Genomic DNA, 18,959 nt, shown 5'->3' with positions numbered 1-18,959 from the left:
AACTGATTTTCGTCTCAATGATGGTCAAATCGTATGATCATTTCTCTGAAAAGAATATGCACATGAGCCGTGACCTGGAAGGAACAGAAGTTTTGCCTGTTATATGGGGTGAACTTCATGACTTGGTCGGCCGATTTTCGAAATTAATGATGGCGCCATCGGATTCCCGAGCGAACAAATTCGAATTAGTTTGGAATTCGAACCATGTATAGGATTTTCTTTCCTTCAGAAACGGGTTGCATGAAAGGAAATCGCTCAATTTTCTTTCAACACTTACTGTGTTGATCCCTTCCACAGAGATATGTTCTCCTGGGGGGGTGCGGAGAGCTTTCACTGCCGGGGGAACACAGAGATTACTGCTAACAGCCACTGGCAATAATCGCATGTAAAAATCTGACATGCCGGTTGTACCCAAGTCGATGGATCAACCCGGGTACAATCCGCTTACCCATAGATGGTTCATATTTCGACTGGTCCCTGCTGAACCAGACAAGCGTTGAACCATCTATGGTCAGCTTAAGCTATACCTCAATAACATGGGTGGTTTCTCCATTTTTAACCCCTTGTTAGTACGGACTGTGCTCAAATCTGGTTTACAGCTAGTGAGAAAGAAGTGCGAATGCAGTACAGACAGGGTTAGTCCTGTGAAATAATATTCCACAGCCTTCTCCTAAACATCACAAAGCTGGGAGATTTTTTAAATATTTTATGCTATGCTTTGTTAATAAGAACACACAACAAATATAAAGTAGGCGCTATCCCTCATGCAGAGCCTCTTTCTGGACCAGGGGCGGACAGACCATTTGAAAACTCGTGCACTGCCCGAGGGCCCGGGGTCAGTAGGGGGCCCCATGAGATGCCCTTGGTACCTTTTTCATAGGCTTTTTTGAGTTTGGGCAAGGACACAGGGGCCCCATGATCCCCTATTGCCCGGGGGCCCCATGAGTTGTCAGTCCGCCCCTGTTCTGGACCCAAGATCTCAATAAAAGGAGATCTATTGCACTTTAGCTGCAACAGAGCAGAGAACTCCACTAGCTGGCTCCAAAGATTGTCACCACAGGGGTATCCGGACTAGGCGCTTGTTGTAGCCTCCCTGGCGGTATTCCCGAGTGTAGCTCGTGGTAAAGTTTCAGTACCACAAGCGGTAACCCCAAGCTACACTCGGGCTTACCATGTGGCGCTGCTCCGGGATCTGTTCTTCTCTTGCCTTGTCCTGCGGTCCTACGATCCTGCGATGTCCCCCCTGCAGGGTCCCCGGTAATGTCCTCCGGCGGATGCCGGCATCCGTCTTCTGGGTTCCGTTCCCCACGACGTCGGGACGTACGGGAGACGGAACTGGCGGGAAATTTGAAAATGACAAAAAGTGGCATTCACTAAATACACTAAAATCACATAGTATAACATTCCTGTATCAAACCATTTCACATACATTTTGTCCCGAGTGCTTTGTCCGGCGCCCTGCCTGCATTTTTACTGTTCTTTCTGCCTGGAAACTGAGAAATGTCCATGGCGTCCAAAAAGCGTCCTTTTAGGTCAAAATTGGTTTTAGACCAGCTAGAGAACAGCGATAGTAAATCAGAACCACTTGCAGAATTGAGTGATAATGATTCGTGGGGGAAATTCATCATCAGACACTGAAAACGATTCTGCGACTTTGCTCAGTGATGTTCTAACTTGGCGCTATATTTCAAATTTCAGTGTTTTTGGTTTGATTATATTATTGAATTAAATTTATTATTATTTTTTTATGATTATTAGATTATAATTTATGATTTCGTGTTTCAAATTTGTTCATACCCGGGATGTTTATTAGACTCTTGTTCAGACAGATTTCAGTGAGTTATTACTAAAAATTACAGGCCTACAATCAAAAAACGACATATTTCCATGCAAAAAAAGTACCGCTTTGAGCACAGAAATATGAACATAATCAGACCGCTAGGGGGGTTAAATGTTACCCTCTGCCGCATACTGCATTGCCATCTACAGCTGGTAGACCTGTCTGTTTTCTTTTGCTGCACTGATAGGAGTTTTAGCTCCAACTGGCATCTTCTCCACCAGGACAGAACTCTGAGCCAAGGAAATTGAATGCTGAGAATTTTTAGGTTTTTTTTTTTTTTTTTTTACCATTTTGTTCCTGGAAGACCTGACGAGCAGGATATTGGATTACACACGCAGCTAAATGTGTCAGAGAAGGGTCCGCTTCCTCCTTCACTTTTAGGCCCCTTTCACACGATCTATGAGGTTTGCCTCTGTTTTTCAGGCTGACCCGATCGGTCCATCCATAGACTTCTATGGACCAGCGGGTGTCAGCAGATTGTAGTCCACTTACATCCGCCGGCATTCGATCTGATCCTGTATGCCAAAATTAGATGACTGATCCACTGAAATCAGCGGGCAGTTTCTGTGTCTGATGTGCAGCAGCAGAGCGGACAGAGACCTGTCATCCGCCTGCTCAGCGGGGATCAACAGAGAGATCCCCCACTGAGCAGGCAGATCACTAATGGATCTGCCCCATCTGGAAGGGGCCTTATTGAAGGCTGTGGTGCATGCTGCTGCTGCAATTTTAGGTTCTGTGATGTGGAGTCTGAGCGTCACGGGTTGCAGACGCTCACCTGCAGAGAGTCACCTAGGAAGGGCAAAAATTGACCCAATGCTGCAAGTGATGCATGAATTGGGAGCACTGTGGTCCCCTCTGACTCTTAAATCAGAATTAAATCCTCCCATCCTTTACAGCCAAGGAAGTTGCTTTTTTAGCCTCTGTTTGATAAGCGGTTACCACGGTACTGCATATGTGATCAGTATTGACACTAGCCATTTTATGGCTGTTTGAGAGCACAGGCAACTATGACATGTATCATTTGTGGCATGCCTTGAATGGAACTGATTTATAATCTGTTAAATCGACGGGTTTAGTTTTGCTGTAATTTTTAAAATGACTGACAAAATAATATCTCTCAGATATAGAATGGCATATTACTAATCGAGCAGCAAAGATGATTTTCCGAGAATAAAAAAAAAAACATAAAAGGGGAAATTGATGTGATAATGAGTCGTATTTAATGTTAATTGACTAATGCATAGAAACTGCAAAGCATCGGCGCTTCCCCTTGTAACAGCTTCCTCTGTAATGTGACCTTTTATAGTGGAATCTGGAGTTGATGGTCTATTAAATGTGTGCTGTGATAATAGAAAAGAAGTAGCACAAGCACCGAACATGTTGGCTGTGGTTACAGTGAAAAGGCCTAATGTCAGGGCTCCCGGGTATGACCAGAGGTGTGTGACTGACGCAGGGAAACGCAGACTTCAGATATGTTATAAACAATATAATTTATTAACACTAACAATACAAACATAAACACAGTGCAATACTAAAACATAACACAGTGCAAAGAAACCAAACCAAACCACCCACAGATAACAGTACATACAATGCAAGCGTCATCAGGCAGGCCGGGTCAATATCAATCGGGCAGGTAGGTACAGGGGGAGCAAGCGGAGAATGGTCGGGGTCACAAGCCAGGTTCAGCAGGTAGCGGGCAGCGTGGTACAGAGGGTCAGGCAGAGGAGAATGGTCAGACAAGCCAGGGATCAGGAGCAGGAGAATGGTCAGACAAAGCCAGGGATCAGAGCAGGGTCAGCAACAAATCAGACAGGAACAGGGAGCAGGAACAGGATACAGGGCCCAGGAGAAACACACACCAAGGCAGAGTCTGCAGGTCTGGCCATCCCTTAAATACACCAGTATAATCAGTTCCAGGTGTTTGACTGGCTGCAAGGTTGAGTCTCTGATTGCTGGGAGCACCCGCTGGCCAGCCCTGGTACTGCAGCTCATAAGGCAGGTGAGTCCCACCATTGCTGGCCAGTCCATTCCTGACACCTACAAATGACCCTCTTGTATTGAATTGTACCTTTGGCGCTATATAAAACCTGTTTAATAATAAAACTGTATTTATAGAAAGGAAGGTGTGTGTGTGTATGTATATTTATGTGTATGTATATATATATATATATATGTGTGTGTTAAGACATCCCATTCATTTTTAATGCTTTGCAATACATGCACCCCAGCATGGCCAGAATCGTACCTGATCCTTTCGGGTGACCAACACACTTACTTTAGGTGTCATTCACAATGAATGACACCATAGCACACCATTGCTCGTAAGGTGAGTTACTGCCACTTGATAGAGTGAACACAGCTTAATTGTGTGCCAGTACACACACTCGCCATCTCTTCCTCCTCATATGCACACTAACTGATGTTGGGCGCCATGATTCGGTGGTCCTTAACTCTTTTTTTATGCACATATAAGCTAATCATATTATTCATATTGCACTTAAAGCATAATCCTAGCTGTACTAGAGTCCCGCATCTTTCCAGATATGTACATTCCATATTTAATTAACTTCATATGTTTATGAAAATGAGAAATGCTACTTCAGCGACCAGTCTCGGAGCAACTGGCTCCAGAACACCATGTCTTGGCATCCCATGGGGTCATGCGTTTATTGGGAATGACAGGGGCCTTAATAAAAGTGATGCTTCGTAGGGCTCATTCACAGGGGTGTACAGTCCTCTTCATTGAGCTGAGCCATTTGTTTCATTTTTATTTTCACCACTGAGCTGCGTGCTGGCAGCCTAGAGGAAGTGAATAGAACATCGGTCTTACAGATTCTCCCTTGTGGCTGAGTTTGACATGTTTGCAGCATAGGATGCTTAGACCGCGATGCAGAGCCTGTCCACCCAGGTCCATGCGCCTGTCCTCACCTATGCTGATGCCGTACATATATCCTGGTGTTGGGTATAACGGAACCGGGCCCTGACTGCACTAGGGTGTTTCCGTTATACTCCCGCTTCCCTGTCAGAACACAGATCCACGGACACCACCGCTGACCATACGAGACTAGATGAGACCAGTCTTGTATTAAACAAGGAAATAGACTGCTTTATTTTAACAAGACACAAGATATATACATTCAAGGGAACAATTTTCCCCTCCCTGCATAAGGATACAGGGCGGGGCAAACCAAATCTAGCAACAAGAGACACATCAGCAGAGACCCCCCACCAAGCCAATACACAAACACATACATCCCATAATAGTTTGCTCCCAAGTAAGACACAATACAACAATGGGATGCAACCACATGGCAATAAACAATCCACAACCCCCACCCCAATATTAGCACAGATCACCCTGTACCCCTAACAGGCACAGGGTGACTTACACATAAGAGGGATATGGGGAGCTGAGACAGGGGTCCCCATCTCTCCAAAGTGAGCTGTGTTCCATGGGCCCCCCACCCAAAGTCACTCCCGTCACATTGGGCTTTAAAAAGAATAAAAAAAGGTACTGCCAAGGTGGAGTAGGGTGTTACTGATAACATATTTTAACATGCTTTTCATTCCTTTTATTTATTTTATTTTTTTCCTCTTTTTATAGCGCTTCATCCAGTATCTTGCGTCCCGGAATACTTTATTCAATCTGAGCAATTTTTTGGACAAGAGTGGACTTCAAGGTAAGATTTGATAGTCCGTGTTACCGTAAAATGACTGCTGTAGATTTACAGTGCGGGCACTTAGAGGTTCATATACATGATTTGCCCACCAGGACCGTTATAGCCGAATACGCCTCCTGACAAGGAAAGCTTTGGCATTTTGTGATGGTTTCAAAGCTTTTCCACCTCTTTCTGTAGTTTCCTGGTGGACTGGGAGTCAGCCTGTCATATTGTTTGCCCAGTAGAACTCTGTGGGGGACAACGGGTATTAACCTAGACACGGCAGAGTGTGGCCTATCAAGATCCAGGCTCTGGCTGTAGAAGCAACGTTTTGGCATTTGCTGCAGGTACAGTTGCAAAAAAAAGTATGTGAACCCCTTGGGATTACGTGGAATTTTGAATGAATTGGGCATAAAATGTGCTCTGAACGTCATCTAAGTCACAACAATAGAAGAACACAGTCTGCTGAACATAATACTACACAAACATTAGATGTTGCCATGGTTTAATTGCACATAACATGTAAACATTCACAGTGCAGGGAGGAAAAAGTATGTGAACCTTTGGACTTAATAACTGGTTGACCCTCCTTTGGCAGCAATAACCTCAACCAAACGTTTCCTGTAGTTGCAGATCAGACCTGCACAACGATCTGGAGTCATTTTGGACCACTCCTCTTCACAAAACTGTTTCAGTGTAGCAATATTCTTGGGATGTCTGGTGTGAATCGCTCTCTTAAGGTCATGCCACAGCATTTCAATCGGGTTGAGGTCAGGACTCTTGACTGGGCCACTCCAGAAGGCGTATTCTGTGCTGTTGCAGCCATTGTTTTGTTGAATTACTTGTATGCTTTGGGTCATTGTCCTGTTGCATCACCCATCCTCTGCGGAGCTTCAGTTGGCGGACAGATGGTCATACGTTTTCCTGCAAAATGTCTTGTTAAACTCTGGAATTCATTTTTCCATCAATGACAACAATCCATCCAGGCCCTGAGGCAGCAAAGCAGCCCCAAACCATGATGCTCCCACCGCCATGTTTTATAGTGGGGATGAGGTTTTGATGTTGGTGTGCTGTGCCTTTTTTTTTCTCCACACATAGTGTTGTGTGTTCTTCCCAAACAACTCAATCTTGGTTTCATCTGTCACATTGTAGATGTGTCAACAAAAATGTTAGCATGTGCCAGAGATTTCTGTAGGTCTTTAGCTGACACTCTGGGATTCTTCTTTACCTCATGCAGCATTCTGCGCTGTGCTCTTGCAGTCATTTTTACAGGACGACCACGCCTAGGGAGAGTAGCAACAGTGCTAAACTTTCTCCATTTGTAGACAGTCTGTCTTACCGTGGACACATGAACATCAAGGCTTTTGGAGATACTTTTGTAACCTTTCCAGCTTCATGCAAGTCAAAAATTCTTGATCGTAGGTCTTCTGAGAGCTCTTTTCTGCGAGGCATGGTTCACATCAGACAGTATTTCTTGAAACCAGTAAACCCAAAACAGGTGTGTTATTTAAGGGCAGGACAGCTGTCAGCAACATATCCAATATCATCACACTGATTGGAGTCAAGGTTGGCTCACTCCTGGCTCCAGTTAGCTCTGGGAGAAGTCATTAAGCTAGGGCCTCACATACTTTTTCCTCCCTGCACTGTGAATGTTTACATGTTATGTGCAATTAAACCATGGCAACATCTAATGTTTGTGTAGTATTATGTTCAGCAGACTGTGTTCTTCTATTGTTGTGACTTAGATGACGTTCAGAGCACATTTTATGCTCAATTCATGCAAAACTCCACGTAATCCCAAGGGGTTCGCATACTTTTTCTTGCAACTGTATATACAGGCCCTTTGAGACACTTGCACTTTATACACACAGATGTTTTTATTAATTGCCAGTTTCCCTAACTGACCTTTTCTCTATAAAGATATGTTTGGGACAAAACAAACCGACTAACAGAAGGAAATGTGAACTGGTGGGTCTTGGATGTGCTCAAAAAAGTCAAATGATATAAATAGCAAAACTGTAAAAGGGTACATTTGACAACTTGAATTGTTTTGTTTCTTTTGTGTTTCTTAAAACAGAGCTCCAGGCATATTTAAAGATGAAATTGAATGCAACGATGTGTTGTGTCAATATCATTAAATGTATTTTTTTAATGCAAGCAGTGTAAGAACCTGAATTTGACTTTGTATTGGCCTCTTGGATTTCTGTACAGTAGAGCTCATTGTGGGGGAGGTAGAACCAGAAAAAAGAGCCGATCTGTTGTACTGCAGCGCAGAAAGCATGCTGATAGGAGGAGAGAGAAGAGAGATGAGTCTGAAGGTGTAGAGGAGACCTGTAATTGTTAAAGTGTAAGAAGTCCTTTCCAAAGAATTTAAAGATAAAAGGTAATCTAACACCCTACACCCTCCCCAGCCCTGATAAGCTGTCAGTGCCAACGCAGCTTGTGTAGCGGTGTGAGGATTTGAAATCACTGCTGATCTCCTTCCTGTTTCTGCAGGGCTTCCAGGTTGAATCAGAGTGATTCTGATTGGTCAAATCCAGTAATGTTCTGATCTGTTTTGGAAGCGCTGCACAGAGAAGAAGGGAAGAGCAGGGATTTTAAATCCCTGGACTGCCATGGCAGCTGTGTTTGGACTGACAGATCATCAACTTAGAAGGTGTGAAGTGTTATAACCTTTTCATTTTATGCAGAAAAGGTGATCTAACCCTTTAACTGCAGAAGTGGAAAGTCGGGTCTCCCCTCTTGTTGGACCTGTCTAAATCTCAGAACCAGCTAGGCCAGGGGCAATTCATTTTCCTAATGGGCCACATGAGAAACTGGGACTATTGTGGAGGTCTGAACTTAATTTTGGACCTGGGAGATCTGCAAGTATTTAAACATACAGAAAACCAACAGCTGGCACTAGGAATAATAGATACAACTGCTCATGAAATAGGTCTCTTTCAGATGGGTAGTCAGGGAGTGGAAAAAATTGGTGGCTGAGCCATGGTTTTACAGCCTGTCCGAACTGTAAAATGACAGGACAGGGCAGTTCACATACCACAGCATTTTTAACTTGGACTGCAGAGTTTGACGAGCAACACAGTTTGTCAAACTCACCCATTGAGTTCAATAGAGCAGCATTGAAACTGCATACAATGCAAGCAATTGTATTACAGCATTATTATTATACAGTATTTATATAGCGCCAAAAGGTTTGCTCAGCGCTGTACATTATAGTGGGGGACAGAACATGAGACAATACAGTAACAAAACAAAACACGAGGGGTTTGAGGGCCCTGCTCCTTGGAGGTTACAATCTAGGAGGGAGGGGATAGTGGTACAGGAGGAAGTGGCTGTGGGGGATGGAGTGGCAGGAGGAGTGGAGGAGATCGGCTGTTAGGTGAGGGTGGGGTAGGCTTCCCTGAAGAGATGGGTTTTCAGGGTGCGCCTAAAGGTGAGGAGGGTAGGTGACAGTCTGATGGATTGGGGTAGTGCGTTCCAGAGGATGGGAGAATTCCTGGAGAAGTCCTGCAGTCGGGCGTGGGAGGAGGAGACCAGGGAGCTAGAAAGTAGGAGGTCTTGTGAGGAGCGAAGAGTACGGGTTGGGTGGTATTGGGGTATCAGGTCGGTGAGGTAGTTTGGGGCAGCGTTATGAATGGCTTTGTATGTCAGTGTTAGTAGTTTGAATTGAATGTGTTGGGCAATCGGGACCCAGTGGAGGGAATGACAGAGGGGGGCGGCAGAAGCGGAGTGGTTGGTAAGGTGGATGAGTCTGGCCGCTGAGTTCAGGATAGACTGAAGCGAGGATAGCCTGTGTTGGGGTAGGCCGGTGAGAAGGGAGTTGCAGTAGTCCAGACGTGAGATAATAAGGGAGTGAACGAGTTGTTTAGTAGTGTCTGGGGTTAGGAACGTACATATTTTGGAGATGTTTCGGAGGTGGAGCCTGCATGAGTTTGCCAGCAATTGGACATGGGGTTGGGAGGACAGGTTTGAGTCTAGAGTGACACCTAGGACTTTGGCTTGCAGGGTGGGACTGATGGTGGCGTTGTTGGTCGTGATGGAGAGGATGGGTGGGGGGTCGCGGGCTGGGGGGAAAATTAAGAGCTCGGTTTTGGAAAGGTTCAATTTGAGGAAATGGAGCGACATCCAGTCTATGTCGTTCAGTAGGTGGGTGATACGGGCGGAGACTGAAGAGGTGAGGGGTGGAGAGCAATTTGCCCAGGTCTGAGTGAGACAGAAATGCAAATCCTTTTGGCAGGTGGAGCTACTCCCATATAGGTTACTCCATCTGGTTTTTTTTTTTCTATTAGTTTGCAGTTTTGTAAATCTACGCTGAATAGTTGGCAGATTTTGAGTTTGGTTTTAACTGATGTACCTTCTACCATTTCCAGGTTATGATATGTCCACCTTTATAAGACGCTATAGCCGGTACCTGAATGAGAAGGCAGTCTCTTATAGACAAGTTGCTTTCGACTTCACCAAAGTAAAGCGTGGGTAAGTTTCTGTAAATACGGGTGAGATTGACGCTTTTTGATAGGTAATAAAGGTGAAGCATTCAATACGCCTGTTTTTGCCCTTCTACAGTTAGAGTGCCTCTTGTCAATCAGTTGCTACTTTGCCTTGAAAAAGTATTCATACCTCTTGAAATTTTCCACATTTTGTCATGTTGCGTCCAAAAACGTAAATGTATTTTATTGAGATTTTATGTGATAGACCATCACAAAGTGGCACATAATTGTGAATTGGAAGGAAAATAATAAATGGTTTTCAAAATGTTTTACAAATATGTGAAAAGTGTGGCATGCATTTGTATTCAGCCCCCTTTTTCTCTGATACCCCTAACTAAAATCTAGTGGAACCAATTGCCTTCGGAAGTCACCTAATTAGTAAATAGTCCACTTGTGTGTAATTTAATCTAATTATAAATACAGCTGTTCTGTGAAGCCCTCAGAGGTTTGTTAGAGAAAATTAGTGAACAAACAGCATCATGAAGGCCAAAGAACACACCAGACAGGTCAGGGATAAAGTTGTGGAGAAGTTCAATGCAGGGTTAGATTATAAAAAATAATATACCAAGGTTTGAGCATCTCACAGAGCATCATCTGAAAATGAAAAGAGTATGGCACAACTGCAAACCTACCAAGTCATTGCCACCCACCTAAAATGACAGGGTGGGCAAGGAGAGCCTTACTCAGAGAAGCAGCCAAGAGGCCCATGGTAACTCTGGAGGAGCTGCAGAGAGCCACAGCTCAGGTGGGAGAATCTGTCCACAGGACAACTATTAGTCGTGCGCTCCACGAATCTGGTCTTTATGGAAGAGTGATAAGAAGAAAGCCATTGTTGAAAGAAAGCCAGAAGAAGTCCCGTTTGCGAGAAGCCATGTGGGAGACACAGCAAACATGTAGAAGAAGGTGCTCTGGGCAGATGAGACCAAAATTGAACTTTTTGGCCTAAAAACAAAACACTACGTGGGGCGGAAAACTAATACTGCACATCACCCTGAACACACCATCCCCACCGTGAAACATGGTGGTGGCAGTATCATGCTGTGGGGATGCGTTTCTTCAGCAGAGACAGGGAAGCTGGTCAGAGTTGATGGGAAGATGGATGGAGCCAAATACAGGGCAATCTTAGAAGAAAACCTGTTAGAGTGTGAAAAAGAATTGAGACCGGGGCGGAGGTTCACCTTCCAGCGAGACCACGACTCTAAACCTACAGCCAGAGCTACAATGGAATGGTTTAGATCAGGGGTCCCCAAACCTTCTAAATAAAGTGCCAGTTTATTGTATTTCAAACTTTAGGAGGGTTGGACTGTGGCATACTTTCCTGGCATCAGTGGGAGTAAACATCGCATAGTGCTCCACCATTGGTATCATTGGGAGGAGTAGTGCTTCGTTATGGGTGTTAGTGGGTGAAATGGTACCCCATTGTTGGTATCAGTTGGCAGAATAGTGTTTCGTATAAGTGGGAGGAATAGTGCCCGCCATTGGTATCATTGGGAGGAATAGTGCCCCATCATTGGTATCAGTGGGAGCAATAGTGCCCGCCATTGGTATCATTGGGAGGAATAGTGCCCCATCATTGGTATGATTGGGAGGAATAGTGCCCTGCCATTGCTATCATTGGGGAGGAATAGTGCCCCATTATTGGTGTTAGTGGGTGAAATGGTACCCCATTGTTGGTATCAGTTGGCAGAATAGTGTGTCGTTTAAGTGGGAGGAATAGTGCTCCAAGGGCCGGATAAAGGCAGGTGAAGGGCCATATCCAGCCCCAGGGCCGCAGTTTGGAGACCACTAGTTTACATCAAGGCATATTCATGTGTTAGAATGGCCCAGTCAAAGTCCAGACCTAAATCCAATTGAGAATCTGTGGCAAGACTTGAAAATTGCTGTTCAGACGCTCTCCATCCAATCTGACAGAGCTTGAGCTATTTTGCAAAGAAGAATGGGCAGAAATGTGCAAAGTTGGTACAGACATCCCTAAAAAGACTTGCAGCTGTGATTGCAGCGAAAGTTGGTTCTACAAAGTTTTGAGTGCGGGGGGCTGAATACAAATCACGCCACACTTTTCACAGATTTATTTGTAAAAAACAAAGTGTTTTTAAGAAAGGCGCCACACCCTCTAACTCCAAAGCAGCAAATTCCCAACTCAAAAAATAAAAATTTTTTTTTGCTTAAACAAATAAATGAAAGGGATGCGCTAATTAGGTAAATAATACAAAGTGAATATAAGAAAAAATATATATACAATATAAAATAAAGTTTTTTTAAAATAAAAATAAAAAATTATGCAAAAAAAGTGTCCATAAATAATGTCCAAAAAAGATTTTTAATTAATGTCCACACTATGTTTAGAACCACCACCAAAAAAAATGTTTTTAAATCACCCAACCGAGCTCAAAAAATAAAATAAAACAAATACCCTTTTTTTTGCTCTGGGCAATATATAACAAATCAATTCTTGAATACAATACTGTGTAAATCAACAAACAAATTTTCCTCCAATGAGGAACGTCCTCCTCCTGTGAGGACGTCGTGACGAAACGCGTAGGGCGTGGCTTGCTGGATGCTGACGCCTGAGACATTCTTTGGATGTGAGAGGAGGAGATCCAGAGCAAACGAAGATACGTTTGTGCACGATTGCCTAAACACATGCTTGTAAAACTGGTGTCGGTGGAGACACCTGACTTGTGAGTTTTATTCGTTCATTAAAAAGTTTGTTACAATTTTAAAACTTGCTGCACCATGATTCTTTTTGCTTGCCTTTAAACATGGTCCCTATGGTATGGAAATATACGAAAGAGTTGTGAGATATATTCCTGGAAATTACCTATACCCTTGAATGGTGGAGTTTCATCTGAAGAAAATTAGTTCGTTTCTCGCATCTAAGAATCAGATTGCGATATATCCTTGCTGTATCCTTGAATGGTGGTTTTTCATCTGAGGAAAATTCGTTCGTTGATTCACACAGTAATATTTTTCATTGGAGGAAAATTTGTTTGTTGATTTACACAGTGTTGTATTCAAGAATTGATTTGTTATATATTGCCCAGAGCAAAAAAAAGGGTATTTGTTTTATTTTATTTTTTGAGCTTGGTTGGGTGATTTAAAAACATTTTTTTTGGTGGAGGTTCTAAACATAGTGTGGACGTTAATTAAAAATCTTTTTTGGACATTATTTATGGACACTTTTTTTGCATAATTTTTTATTTTTAAACTTTTTTTTTATTTTATTTTGTATATATATTTTTTCTTATATTCACTTTGTATTATTTACCTAATTAGCGCATCCCTTTTATTTGTAAAAAATTTTGAAAACCATTTCTCCTTTTCCTTCCACTTCACAATTATGTGCCACTTTGTGTTGGTCTATCACATGAAATCCCAATAAAATGCATTTACATTTTTGGTTGTAACATGAGAAAATGTAGAAAAGGGGTATGAATACTTTTGCGAGACACTATTTCAGTGGATGTCCACTTAATATGAAGAATGGAGACTGCAGTTAGCTCAGTGCAGAGATTTAAAATTTACCAGTTGCACGCACTGTAGCTGTATTTTTTTTTCTCCTTCGGTATTCTGCAAAAGTGTTTGTCAACCCAAATATTTGTCCTTTACCAGTGGCTGGCTTTTTAATAAAGTGCACTGTGTTTTGCCCTTTTATTTCTAAAGGCTTTAATTTCTATATAAATACCTGGTAATCCTGCCGGTGTCCTCTACCTGTTAGTGGATCTCCTCTTGCTGGGACTGTCTGAACAGCTTGACTGACAGTGGCTCCTGCAAGGACCCTCATTGTTATTACAGTGTACCCAAGTGATTGTAGCTGAATACCGTCCTCTGCCCCGGCCCTTCAGATTGTAAGAGCTGCATAATATTCATTTGACTTGCTGGCAGTAAAAGATATTCTGAATGTAAACTCCACTTCCACGATAAGATAGGCCCACTGGAATGCATGTGTGCTTTTTTAGCAGTCTGCATTTAAAAAAAAAAAAACAAAAAACCCATAAAAGTGCAACTGTACTGAATCCTGCTATATTATGTTTTTGTTTTTAGGGCTGATGGCGTCATGAGAACAATGAACACAGAAAAGTTGCTAAAGACAATGCCCATTATACAGAACCAAATGGATGCCCTGCTTGATTTCAATGTGAGTAGAATATACCTAAATCTAGACTTTTCTGCAGGTTTTTCCACTATTAATAGGAAGCCAGGCAGGATGAGTGGCCACATAAAGTAGTTGTAAACCCCTGAAATGGAAAAATGAACAGCGCATATCCCTCTATAGAATGTACTAGCCTCAGTCCAAAGCACCAAGTGTGATTTCTGTCTTCTCTCTCTGCCCTCTGTTGTCTGCATTAGTCACTTCTGACAGGTTATATTGAGACCACAGAATCTCAGGAGACTGCCCTGGCCCCTCCAGCAGACTGCCCTGGCCCCTCCAGCAGACTGCCCTGGCCCCTCCAGCAGACAGCAGGTTATTGATGGCCTCAGATGTGCATGTTTTCCTATGAGACTATATAGAGGGGGTTGTATCTATTCTCCCTGCTCAGGTCTCAGATTACACTTGGCTCTCTGCTCTATTCTGTGATCTCTGTAACAGATCCCTGCCCCTTGTCTGCTGGAGCTAAGAAAAAGCCTTTGATCTGTGCTTGTTTAATAGGCTTTAGAGAAGAGAACTACAGAAAACAAGTACAATTTATGTGGGAGGATTTGTTTAATCCCTGTGTATCACCTGAGGCCAGTCACTTCACTGGGTGTATGGTAAGGGTTTACAACCACTTTACACATGTTTTAGCTTTCTATAGAAAGGCAGATACCCTTTACCAGCCAATTGCAGAGGAGCCTTTGGTTGGCTGTGTACGAGGTTTTTGGCCTGAGATCCCCCAAATCAAGCCGGGACTGGCGATGTCTGGCTGCTGCTTATTTATTACAGGTAGTTATATAGCGCCATCAATTTACGCTTCGCTTTACATATATATTTAGTACATTCACATTGGTCCCTAACCCTCAAGGGGTGTACAATCTCAAGTCCCTAACTTACATTCATACATACACATACTAGGGACAATTAAGACAGGATCTAATTCACCTACCAGCATGTCTTTGGAGTGTGGGAGGAAACCAGAATATCCAGAGGAAACCCACGTAGGCATAGGGAGAACATGCAAACTCCAGGCAGGTGGTGCCATAGTTTGGATTCGAACCAACAACCATAGTACTGACAGGTGGAAGTGCTAACCATTTAGCCACTGTACTTTTTATTTTCTATTCCTTTTCAAAATTTGAATTTCGGAAGTTATAAAATGTGCCTGCTAAGGTAGTTCGGGTGCGTGTGCGTGTGTGTGTGTGTGTGCGTGCGTGCGTGCGTTGAAAGTCTTTTAGTATTTTGGATCTTTTGGCAGTCGGGCAATGCCCATTCAAGCATCCACCTTTTTTGTTTTCCATGTTTTTAGTGCTTTGCATTTTCCCTCTCTCCTAGGTAAATGCCAACGAACTGACAAATGGAGTCATTAATGCTGCTTTCATGCTGCTCTTCAAGGATGCCATCAGACTGTTTGCCGCATACAATGAAGGGATAATTAATCTGTTAGGTAAATAGAGCTGATTTGTCATTCTGTAACACTTGTTACATAGCAGAAAACCAGAGGGCAGATATTTTCTCATTCGGCAAGTGATATCAGTGTAAATAATTCTACGCAGTGTGAGGCCGCATGAATGCATTTAGCAGAGGTGTCTAGTAAATGCAGCAATCATGTGGGCTTCTTGGATCTCATGCACACTGCAGCTCAAAGAAGCTGCTCCTACAGGCGTTTGAGCTTTTACTTTTCTCTTCCTGTTAGCTCCCCTCCATGTTAGCCTTTATGTCCATGCACACTATAGGTGTTTTCAGGAGGTTAGTGGCAGGGGAGTTAACAGACAGAAAACCGCAGAGGAGCTTTTTGAGCATAAAAAAAAATGCTCAAATGTGAAAAAATGCACTTTAGCTTACATAAAAGCAAATTGGTGCGCGTCAATGCATTCTAATGGCCAGAATTCTGGCCATTGAATAGGGAAGCCTTGCTTGTTCAAGTTCAAGTTTCAATTTTTTGTTGTTTTTTTTTTTTACAATTTCTTTATTTAAAGATAAGCATGTGAGTGAAGATTATTCTGGAGCGCTTTCATGGACTCAAAATTCATTTCTGTTAGCTTTCCGAAACTGATTTCCAGATATAGCTATTTTTGCATGGTTGTATAGTCCATGCTGGTCCAATGTAAGTATGTATGTGCCATACCCGAAGAGGAAGCTGGAAATCACTGTGGTAGGTACATACATACTTGCATGGTTGTATAGTCCATGCTGGTCCAATGTAAGTATGTATGTGCCATAAATAAAAAATACAAATGCGGCGCTCTATAATATTTACAGTATGCAGATGGTATCTCACAGTATACAAACTTATTTGATATGGTACATACGAATTAATGTGACTGTTGTGACACAGTGAGCAATAATAAAACTTTTGTGACTGCTGTGACTGTGGTACTAAATAACAGCAACAAAGCTTATTGGATATAGTTCATGCGGAATGATATGACTGTGGATATACAATAAGCAAAGATTAATATTTGTGACTGCTGTAGCTAGAAGCAATGAGCATACTATGCACCGACCAGATAGTATCACACAGTAACATAAACTTGTAGGATATAGTTAATGCGGAGTAATGTGACTGTGGTGACACAAAGAACAGAGGATAACTTTCGTGGCTGCTGTGGCTGGAAACGATGAGCATACTATGCACTAACCAGATAGCACAGATAAATGTGCGTTGGAGTAAATAAGACCTACTCCTTGGTACTCGGGGGGGATGGGAACTCAGCATGCGGATGTGATCATCAGGTGGAGGTGCTTCACCAGCTGCCATCTATCCAAAGCAGGTTTCCACATCTCAGGTTAACCGTGTCCAGCAGTACAATTTCCAGCCATCAGGGGGATCATACAAGCAGATGGAAACCAGGAAAAGATCCTTCAGGATAAGGGCTCTCAGTGCCAGATAAATGAGCCCAGAGAGAAAAGAACTCCAATAGTGTAGTATGTTTAATGATAATATAAGAGTAACATCAAGGTACAGGTAAATAAACAGAGCCAGCATGTGCCATACCTGAAGAGGAAGCTGGAAATCACTGTGGTAGGTACTGTTACTGCAGTGATTGCCATTGGCTTCTGTGTCCCTTGCATAGTGGCTGCTCTGCTTCTCCGTGAACGCAGGAGCTCACACAACACGGCATCATTCAGAGAATGCTTTGTTTTTTCTCAGTGAATGCAAAACATTCTCTGATTGGACGAGGTGGAGAGGCAGGCGGTGACATCAGGATCTGCACCTCATCCAATCAGAGAATGCTTTGCTTTAAGTGCAAAGTGTAATGCCTGTGCAGGCCAGCCACTTGGCATGGGTCCCTGAAGCCAGCTGCAATCTCTGTAGTAATACTGTCTTCTACAGAGATATTCAGTTTCCAGCAGAATCTTCCAGGTATGGCACTTGCCATACCTGGAATTCACCAGTGTACTTGTAATAGGAGAAAAACCTGGGCTGCTCATTCTTCATTTTCATATACTAGTTGTCTGTCTCTGTGTGACAGCAATACGTTTCAGTCACTGGCCTGGAACAGAAATGCTGAATAATTAAAGTGGCACTTCACTCAATCAGCATGGACAGTTTTTATTCCTTATGCTGCTAGTATTAGTAAATAGATAGGAAAGTATATTAAATTTATTTGTGTTAATTTTTTTTTTACATTTCTTTAGTCACATTTCTGGTTTCCATGACTAGGCAAATGATGTCATACATCCCCAGGAGTCTTCATGGGAGGAGGGTCTTTCTCAGCTAAGCACACCCTCCTGCCTGCCTGCATGCCTGAGCTAAGGGCAGATAGATTCCAGGAAGTAAATGCTATATGAGTCATCTGCCCTTATTCAAGATGGCTGCAGCCATAATTGCTAGGGGATTGGTTTTCAAAGTGATTTCTGAGCATGTAGACTATGGGGGAGTTTGCTTTGTATAATAAAAATGAATTAAATGGTGTTTTTTGTTTGTAGTGCTCAGATGCAGTGTAGTTGTGCTTTAAATTTGTGTATGCTGGTTTTGAAAGGAATCGTGCCAAAGCATCAGAGTGACAGCCAACTCACTTTGGGAAGGACATTAAGTAATGGCGGACTATATGGCTTCCATTTTGGCATCTTTAACCCTTTCGCTGCTACCAATGTTATGGGTTGCAGCAGAACAGGACTCACAGCTATAAGGTCACAGTTGCTCTAGTGCCCATGAACTTCTAGCATAAAGGTCTCCTAGATTCTCCTGACCATTGAATTCCTAACAAGTGTGACCACTACATGTACACTACAAGGTGTTTTACACCAAGTTCTCCCCAATCTTCTCTCTTAGAAAAATACTTTGACATGAAGAAGAACCAGTGTAAAGACGGGTTGGATATTTACAAGAAGTTCCTCACCCGAATGACACGGATTTCAGAGTTTTTAAAAGTTGCTGAGGTATGTGTGTACTCCTGTTACTGAGGCCCACTGCATTTCCTTATTAGTTATCAAATGCCTTTGGTTTGCTTGCCTTATGCCTGCTGTCTGTAGGACATTTGTTTCCTACCTACATTTTAAGCGCTCGCTGACCACGCTATAGCCAAATGATGGCTACAGCGCACTTACTCTCTGTGTTTGCTGTGTTCTTCGGACACAGCTAATCACGTCACGGTATAGAGCCAATCACTGCAGCTGATTCCTACGTGATCAGCTGTGTCCCTTCACAGCTGATCACGTTGTAAACAAACTTGCTGGTTAGCAGCAGCACTTTCCTCATGCTGTCACAGCATGAGGGAAAAAAAATGAAAAATGTCATGTGGGTACAGTGTTGCATGACCGCGCAATTGTCATTCCAAGTGCGACAGTGCTGAAAGCTGAAAATTGGCCTGGACAGGAAGGGGGTA

The 18,959-nt window shown here is 43.0% G+C and overlaps 1 protein-coding gene across 12 annotated transcripts in view; it reads left to right on the top strand.

The window, feature by feature from the left end:
- Positions 1–18,959, top strand: part of PICALM (phosphatidylinositol binding clathrin assembly protein) — a 198,037-nt gene that overhangs the window by 71,245 nt on the left and 107,833 nt on the right. For all 12 annotated transcript variants that reach the window (XM_089662407.1, XM_089662414.1, XM_089662412.1 and 9 more), the window contains exons 3-7: positions 5,448–5,523; positions 9,876–9,978; positions 14,037–14,130; positions 15,463–15,574; positions 18,407–18,513. In XM_089662407.1, the coding sequence (XP_089518533.1) occupies positions 5,448–5,523; positions 9,876–9,978; positions 14,037–14,130; positions 15,463–15,574; positions 18,407–18,513 (492 nt within the window). The remainder of the gene's footprint in view (positions 1–5,447; positions 5,524–9,875; positions 9,979–14,036; positions 14,131–15,462; positions 15,575–18,406; positions 18,514–18,959) is intronic.

The sequence above is a fragment of the Staurois parvus genome, unplaced genomic scaffold, assembly GCF_062004578.1.
Source record: "Staurois parvus isolate SC_StPar_1 unplaced genomic scaffold, SC_StPar_1.0 ptg001468l, whole genome shotgun sequence".
Taxonomy (NCBI): domain Eukaryota; kingdom Metazoa; phylum Chordata; class Amphibia; order Anura; family Ranidae; genus Staurois; species Staurois parvus.
The sequence above is the reverse complement of the archived record's forward strand: the minus strand, read 5'-3'. Positions and strand labels throughout refer to the sequence as shown.